The following is an 8,163-nucleotide window of genomic DNA, read 5'->3' as shown; positions in this document are numbered from 1 at the left end:
ATCAGTGCGTAAAGATTCTCAGATTTACCTTAACGGGTCACTCATCCCTCTTACTTTAAGCACATTCAGACCTTTAGTTTACATCTACATACATTCAAGGATATGTTAACAACGTTTGCACAACTAGTTATTTACCGAGTGAAATACATATTGCTCACAAGTTAAACCCTAACATAAGAAATAATAATAAAAAAAACTCTACATTTAAAAAAAAAATAACTGTAATTTAATTTGCTTTTAAATATCACCTGGATTGATCAAAATTGACACGTAAAGCATATGGGCCATGTATTTAAATAAATAGGAAAAACTGAACGGTTTATTGGATAGATAAGACATTTATGATTATGTATTTGTTCAAACACCTTGGTTTAAAAATATACATGTTAATCTGATTCTTCTGATGAAACAAATATTTTTTTATTTTTTTTTATGATTTGTTTATTTAATACAAATGTAATTCTCTTTCATGTATCATAAATGATATCTTAGATGTTTACGGCCATATATGTATTTAAATTCAGCATTTTAAAAACTGGACTTCCTCTTAATGAGTCACTATTTCTGAAAAAACGCACCAGGATTTGACTTTGCTTAGTATCATATTTGATACGTAGGGAATTGATGGTCATGTATTTAATTAAATTACACGTGTTGTAAATGTCTGTTGTCTGTTGGATGCTTTTAAGAAAGGTAGATTTTAAATAAATATCACCTAGATTTCTCATTTTGTATCATATTTGATACATTAGCCATTTATGGTGATGTAATTGATGTAATTGTAATTTCACAACATAATGTATCGACAAAAGCAACTCATAGTTTGAATTATATATATATATATATATATATATATATATATATATATATGTGTGTGTGTGTGTGTGTGTGTGTGTGTGTGTGTGTGTGGCCATTTCGGACTTCGGATCTTCAAAAAGAGGGTAGAACTCTATAGAAGTAGACCTTTACATACAGCAGATTTTTAAGGACAGTCCCAACTTTGTTAAAGCTACAGAGATCTCTAAAATAAAATGACTAGTTTGGCGTTATAGGGTATAAAGGTCACCAATCCGCTGCTGAATGAGCATGCACAAACCTGCAGAAGAGATGCTTCATCTAATTCTAGTTTACTCAGTCTAAATAAAAAACATTTTATTCAAGCTACAAAAACTGAATCCAGAAAAATGACTCGGAAGTTTGCCATATCTAATTGGCAGCCGCCCACTCCTTTTGTCCAAGCTCGCCCTCTTACTTATTTTCTAACCAAACAAGCTTTTTTAAAACGTCGCACATCCTTTCTTTCTGCACCACTTGCGCTTATTCTTTTCTATTTTGACGCTTGGAGTTGAAATAGAGTGAGACAGGGGCCCGGCAAATCGGTGACAAAAGGCTTTCCATGTCATCAACGTCGTTCAGACGACCCAGAAAGAATCTCTCTGATACTAACTCCCCACTTCAAAGAATCGCTTTCAATTGAGATCCAACTCTTTTTCTCTCGGTCTCTTTCTTTTTGCACCAACTACAGCAGCTGGTTCAGAGAGAGAGAGAGTGAGGCATCCTCCTCCGCCTCTTTTGAACTGCTTTCTGTCATGAACTTAACAAAACTATAAAAGTATCAGTACACCCCCTCCCGGTTGAGTCAAGGCCAGAGTGAAACTCTCGGCTACGCCAGAAGTTTTCCCAGAACAGCTGAGGTCTGCTTCGAAATACTTTCATTACAATTTAAAGAAAAATAAAAGATCTCTATACGTCTCTGCAGACGATAATGAATTTGCCTCCTTGCAATTAATTGTTGTTATCGCTTATGCATTTCATGTATAGACGCTAAAATATGAGTTTCTTCTTTGAGCCTCTTTTTACAAAAGGAGTCTATTATGGCGAGGAACAACTGCGCTGTAGCGGCTCCTCCTTTGATTTTCTTAAAGTAGGCCTTAAGCTAAAGAATATATTTTTTCTTTTCTTTATGCCGCTCTGGTCTGCAGCATAAAGGACGTAGATTACCGTTTCCTACCCCATGGGAAGCAAATATTACATTCTTTGGAGCCGGCTTTTGAGTCCTTGGGACTTGGCCCCATATCATTTGAGTTTGACTTGGCTATTGCTATAGAAATCTTAATTCACCATGAGGATTCACCGTCGTGCAAAAAAGGAAAAAAAAAATGGTTTCTTTGTGCAAAATGGCTCTTTGAAGTCTGGATCCGAATATTGTAGCCTTTCATCAAATTCGCAGACCATCGTCTGAGTCAAAGCAAAGTGGAGCTGAGTAAGTAAGATTTAACACGAGTAGAGCACAATGCACAACACTTTTCCCCCTTCCACTACTCAATAAAAATAAAAGCTGTTAGTACTATTTCCAGACGCTGTGTGGGTCTAAAACGTTTTAGATAAAAGAATTGTCTCGGTCTAAAAATGAGCAGAAATTATATTAATACACATTTTAACTTCACATTTTTGTTTACAAACGAAAGATTAGAACACAAAAATGTTTATTTTTTTGTCTATATCCTTTCAAAAACTCTGTTTCCACAGATCTGAATAGCTCCAAAGTATTTCACTGTCATACAAGATTTATTCCAAATACTCACAAAATACAAGGCAGTTCGGTACGTATTTAGTGCTTGATTTTTAGATAAAACAACACAAAAAAAAAAAAAAAACACCGACAATGATACAAAAATCACCAGATTTCGTTTTTTTTTTTACTTTGATAAAACATTTATAATTGACGTCATATACGAAATACTTTAAGCTTATGAAACAGCTGAATTCTTTCGTTCCTTTTCGCACAATTTCATTAAAAATAAAATAAGGATAAAAAAAGATGTAAACCGCTCCTTACAAAACTAATCAACATTCAAACACATTGAAACTTGTACAAAATTTACAAATGTACAATCTGCTTCGATTTTTAAAACATGCACTTTGGTTCGATCGTACAAAATATCTCCAAATCCGATTGAAAAATAAATACAAAAACATACTGAAGGCAGAAATGACTTTTTTTTTTTTTTTTTTTTTTTACAAAAACATGTTGCACACCATCATGCCTACAGCCTACAATAATGTACCACATAGTCTAACGAGATATACATGTCTCTCTCCACAAGTGGAGTTCGCAGGAGAAGCAACGAGCCATCAGTTTTGGATAAGCTTAACATAATAATAAAAAATATCAGTTCCTGTTAGAAGAAACCATGCCTGGAAGGTTTGCGCAGTTTCCTTCCAGTAGAGTTAAGTGCGTCTCTTGGCTCGGAGTGTCTGTCCTGGTGAATTATTCATAACAAAAAAGGGAAAAGGGTGGACCAGAGGGCCCTCACAGGTATATAGGCAAACCATTTCAGGAGTTGAGCTTTTGGAAATGTGTGCTGACGTTGAACTCAGAACGCATCCCTGGGTTGGGGGTTCCTGTAGGGAGGTTCCTCCGAAGGGTCGGGCGTGGAGTGGCCGCTGGGTGGTGTATGCCCACCGCTTGCACCTGAACTGTGGCACACGTACCACTCACTTAAATTCGCTGGCTGCTGCTGCTGCTGCTGCGAGGCCCCCACCGATGGATCCGACAGTACCGAGGGGCCCCCGGCCGGCTCCCGGCCCAAGTCCGATGAGGGGGACACCAGGGAGGGAGTGGACGACTCATAGCCCGAACTGGGCGGGGGGGACTTGCAGTGAACCTTCATGTGCTTCCGTAGGGAGCTGGGGTGAGTGTAGGACTTGTCGCAGCCCCGAACTTTGCAATTGTAGGGCTTGTCGCTGGTGTGCACGTGGGAGTGCTTCTTCCGGTCGCTACTGTTGGCGAAGCGTCGGTCACAACCGTCGAACTCACACTTGAAGGGTTTCTCACCTGTTGGCAGCAATGGAGACCCAGTAAGATGTTAAACACATAAGATATTTGATGTTTTTATTTCCTTAACAGCATTGCTTGTTATTTCTAAATACATGCATTCATCTGTTTACGCTGGAAGAGGTCTGCTGCAAAGTCACTGTCTCATTACTCAGTCTCAGTATTCAGGTAGACTTCCATAAATATAGGTAACTTTTTGCCACTTGGCATCATATGATTAACTACCTTGACAGTACTGTGATATAATTACAACTGTATCCGAATCTGACTTTTTAATGGCATATATTGGTAAGAAACTGATTGATTAATCAGCCAGAGATAAAGCCGTTGAATTGATGTTATGGACGTTTTCCGCATTTTTTTTTCACATCTTAAGTTTTTATTTAATGTATTTTATGAATTTTATCTTCCCTGAATTAACTTATCCTATCTTTGTAGTTTTGTTTCATTACTTTTTGTCATGACTGTTATAATGATGTTCCAAGACGTCATCTACATAACTGGAAATGCACCTACTTATATTGTACAGTGCCTTATGATTATGTGTTTTGAATTTCAACTGTAAGACACATAAATAAATTGAATTAAATTTGAGCTCACATTTCTTGATTCTAATGAATGCATGAGATATACCACTGTAATATTTTCCATGACGTGATTTTATGCTTGCATTGAGGTAAAATAAACAATGCATTCACAGTCAACGACTTTGATCCTTCACAAGCCGAATGGGACATGTTTATGTTCTTTGGGTTGTTGCATTGTGGGGAATTTAAAATATTTTTCCAACATTTTCATTGTAACTTTACTTTTTCTAACGTTTACATCTATTAATCGTGCACAAAGTTGCAGAAATATAAACGTTTGCCCGAAAAATGGGTCTGTGGTGAAAGGGGGTGGGGTCCTGCGTCCCTGCTCTCCTGCGCCTTTATCTGGCCTCAGCTGGGTCAAAACTGACTGAAAACCTGCATGCTTTTTGTTTTTCAAGCCTATCAAACGTGGTCTGAATCTAAATTCGCTTTATATTATTAAGTATTTCTGTTGAATTTGAGGGGAGAAGTCAGGGAGAAAGAGGTGAAAAAAGACAATCTGAATAAATTAGACGGAAATCATCCACCGCTGATTTTTTTCTCCTTCTCCTCCTCCGATTAAAGCTTTTGAGAATATGTAATTGCCTCTGTCTAATTACACTTGCGGGTTGAATATCAATTTGACCTTCAGCTGTTGGGTTGAGAGAGCCAATCAAGGATATTAGTGTAGTACAAGAAACCGTTCGAGGAAACAGACCCCAGGGGCAGACCCTAGTCATAACCACACTTTCAGCTTGGGTTTTAAACATGATACCAAAAAGACCAGGCCCCTCGGGAGTCAACACACAGAAATAATTTAACAGATTTGTACTTAGGTAATGTGAGCAAATTGTATGAATAATACATAGAGGGGTGCAGGAATGGAGCAGATGAGTGGGGGGGGGGGCGGGGGGGTGAGAGTGGATAGGGGGGGGGGGGGTGCAGTCACTGTAATCATTTACAAGTCTGACTCGACATTTTGAGGCCTTTATTTTCCTTCTGGCTCATAGAGGCAGGCAGCCATATTGACCCATTGGTGTTCTTTTTTTTTTTTTTTACTGCTAAGTCTGCACTGCACACACAAACAGGTCAGCATGCAAACTGCCTATAAGCTTGTAAAAAGCTCTGCTCTGGTCTGCACGAGTCAACTTGTTGCATTTGGCTTGCGAACACTCTCAAAATCTTCATCATGAACAGATGCAATCCTGTACATTAAGGTTGAAAAAATAACGACCAAAAGCGACTCTAGACGCAAAACGCTTAAAATCCAACGTGTAACTAAAAAGTAATCGTCAAAACAATAGGAATAAATAATAATTAAATCCATAATAAAAACAGACAAAAAAACATCACCGCAGTTAGTGTGGGAGATGCAACTCTCTCCAACTTTTGCCATCCAGTCATGGTTTGGCACGCACTGAGCTGTTCAGATAAGATGTTATGTGGGCCTCTTTCTTTTGTGCCGCGATGTAAACAAGAGGTTTGAACCGTCAAACGCCTGAGTGAGCTGTACCATAATCCTACCCCCCCACCCCCCCACCAACCTTTGAGAAACTTGCAACACACTAAATAACAGGTGTCTTTTTGGCATGCAGGTTATTGCAGCATATTCAAGCTCGTAAAATTGGGATAAAATCTGAAAATATTGCAAAAAACTATTTTAGAGAATAATAAATTATTCATGCGATTTGATCATTTTACTTCATGCACTTTCAACATCTCGAATACATTTCTTCGCCACTCACCTGTGTGCGTCCTTTTATGGATTTTTAGATTCTCGGATCTTGCAAACACTTTCCCGCAGCCAGGGAAGGGGCAGGGAAACGGCTTCTCCCCGGTGTGAACTCTAATGTGATTCACCAGCTTGTACTTTGCCTTAAACGGCTTGCCTTCCCTCGGACACTCTTCCCAAAAGCATATGTGGTTCGCCTGCTCCGGTCCTCCGACGTGCTCCACCGTAACATGCGTGACGAGTTCGTGCATGGTGCTGTAAGTTTTGGAGCAGAGTTTCTTGGGCGAGAGCTCCGGCTCCAGCCACTTGCAAATAAGCTCTTGCTTTATCGGCTGCCTCATGTAGCGGAAAAAAGCTCCGGGTCCTCCATGGTGGTGGGGGTGGGGGTGATGCGGGTGGTGATGAGCGCCGAGATTCATGTTTAGATTCAGACCGCCGTAGCCGTGCAGAGGTGATGCGGAAAAGGGATCAGCCCTGGAGCTTGCTACTTGACTTAAGTGATCAGACCGAACGTACATTTCTCCAGGTAGTCCTAACCTTATTTGTCCATTCAGCGCCTGGCCACCCGGTGATCCGCTGGAAGGCTGCTCGTGGTGGAGTCCGGATAAGAGGGTGGTGTGGTTCCCTGCGTCAGGGTGGTGACCATAGTGTCCGGGATAGCTACCTGTTGTTGAGACAAACATTCCGTGGTGAGAGGCTGAACCAGCAGTCTGGTCAGTCAGTACTGGCATGGCTTGAGCCGTCAGATCTCTCCGGATGAGGAAATCCCTACCTGCGGATAGAGCCTGGGCCGTGTGGGGCATAGAATAAGGGACCGACGTCGGCTGAACCGGGCCAAAAGCTCCCGTTTGACTGGAGACCACTTCACTGTGGCCTGCCATATGATGATTGTGGTGGTGGTGATGGTGGTGGGGATAATGATGGGCTGGGCTGATTTTGAGGGCCGCGGTGTGCCCCATGTGTTCTGGCCCGAATGGACTCGGCCCCAGGCGGGGTTCCGCAGTAATCTCCCCAGGGTGCGAGTGAGCCATTGAGTGTGGATGGCTGCCGAACCCCGGGAAGCCTGTCACGCTCTGAGGGGTATGGTGGTGATGATGGTGATGGTGGTGAGCCCCTGCCAAGTCAACTAATCTCAGAGCCGTGTTCCGTTTGGAAAACGCAGGGTCCATCACGGGGCTTCCCAAAGCATCCACGCTCATTGCTTCCTAATTTTAGAATAACTTGACAGCAGGCAAAATAATAATAATGATGGCAAATATATTTTAATCGCAATAAAAAAAATAAAGGAAAAAAAAAACTTTCTAAAGTTAAGTCTATCTGCAGACAACATGGAATCCCATTCGGTTGAGAGGCAGCAGCAGGACGCTTTGATACTGAATAGAGATTCATGGTAGGCGCTGAAGCCCGTGGAGCTAAACAATCACCCCGCGCTCTAATTGGTCAGAGCTCTATGATTGACGTCACTGGTGACAGTTTCCAACGTGTTGAAAAATGTCTTAGTGACAGCGAGTGGTCAGTGCGCATGCGTCGTGCGAGAAAACAGTTATGCAAAGGTTATTGCAGAATATAAATATTAAAAAGTTTATCTGGATATACCGTCGCCTTGTATGTCGAGGCAGCGAACAAAGGTTGAAGTTAATGGAGCAGACCCCCGCCCCCAAATGTATTTCCGTGGTTACATGAAAGAGTATGTCTATTGCCACTATATATGTATATATATATTTATATGTTATGCGGATCATAAATAATGCAGCGACATCTTCATTTTGCAACGCAACGTGTTCAGCCACAACTTTACACGCAAATTACGCACAACTTTACGCACGTAAATAGATCGCTGAGAGTAGTGTGTGTGTGGGGGGGGGGGGGTGAAGTTGTGCAAACAATCGCACCGCGTGTCGAGTTTTAAAATAGACTGAAGCAAATAGTCAATAAGCGCTGTAGAGGAAGCTCCGTCTTAAAATATGCAGCCGTCCCTGCCCTGCAACTCCTGCAGCGGAGTTGACTCGTCGCTATAGCCCCGT

The 8,163-nt window shown here is 41.2% G+C and overlaps 1 protein-coding gene across 2 annotated transcripts; it reads right to left on the bottom strand.

Annotated features, from left to right (window-relative positions):
- Window positions 1-2,547: 2,547 nt before the first annotated feature.
- On the bottom strand, window positions 2,548-7,571 carry zic4 (zic family member 4). Of its 2 annotated transcripts, XM_047349079.1 has the most exons (3): window positions 6,912-7,571; window positions 6,153-6,803; window positions 2,548-3,838 (listed from the first exon to the last, which is right to left on the bottom strand). In XM_047349079.1, the coding sequence occupies exons 1-3, from the start codon at window positions 7,336-7,338 to the stop codon at window positions 3,378-3,380; spliced, it is 1,539 nt and encodes a 512-aa protein (XP_047205035.1). In that variant the 5' UTR covers window positions 7,339-7,571; the 3' UTR covers window positions 2,548-3,377. The 2 variants fall into 2 exon arrangements, with proteins under 2 accessions (XP_047205035.1, XP_047205034.1); XM_047349078.1 differs by having other exon boundaries at window positions 6,153-7,569.
- Window positions 7,572-8,163: the final 592 nt, after the last annotated feature.

The sequence above is a fragment of the Girardinichthys multiradiatus genome, chromosome 21 (assembly GCF_021462225.1).
Source record: "Girardinichthys multiradiatus isolate DD_20200921_A chromosome 21, DD_fGirMul_XY1, whole genome shotgun sequence".
In the NCBI taxonomy this organism is placed as follows: Eukaryota; Metazoa; Chordata; class Actinopteri; order Cyprinodontiformes; family Goodeidae; genus Girardinichthys; species Girardinichthys multiradiatus.
Note: the sequence above shows the minus strand (reverse complement) of the source record. Positions and strands in the feature narration are given on the sequence as shown.

Coding starts and splice junctions, on each gene's coding strand:
- zic4 (XM_047349078.1), bottom strand. CDS start 7,338: ATGAGCGTGGATGCTTTGGGAAGCCCCGTGATGGACCCTGCGTTTTCC. Junction 3,839..6,152: donor CCATAAAAGGACGCACACAG/GTGAGTGGCGAA, acceptor TGCTGCCAACAG/GTGAGAAACCCTTCAAGTGT.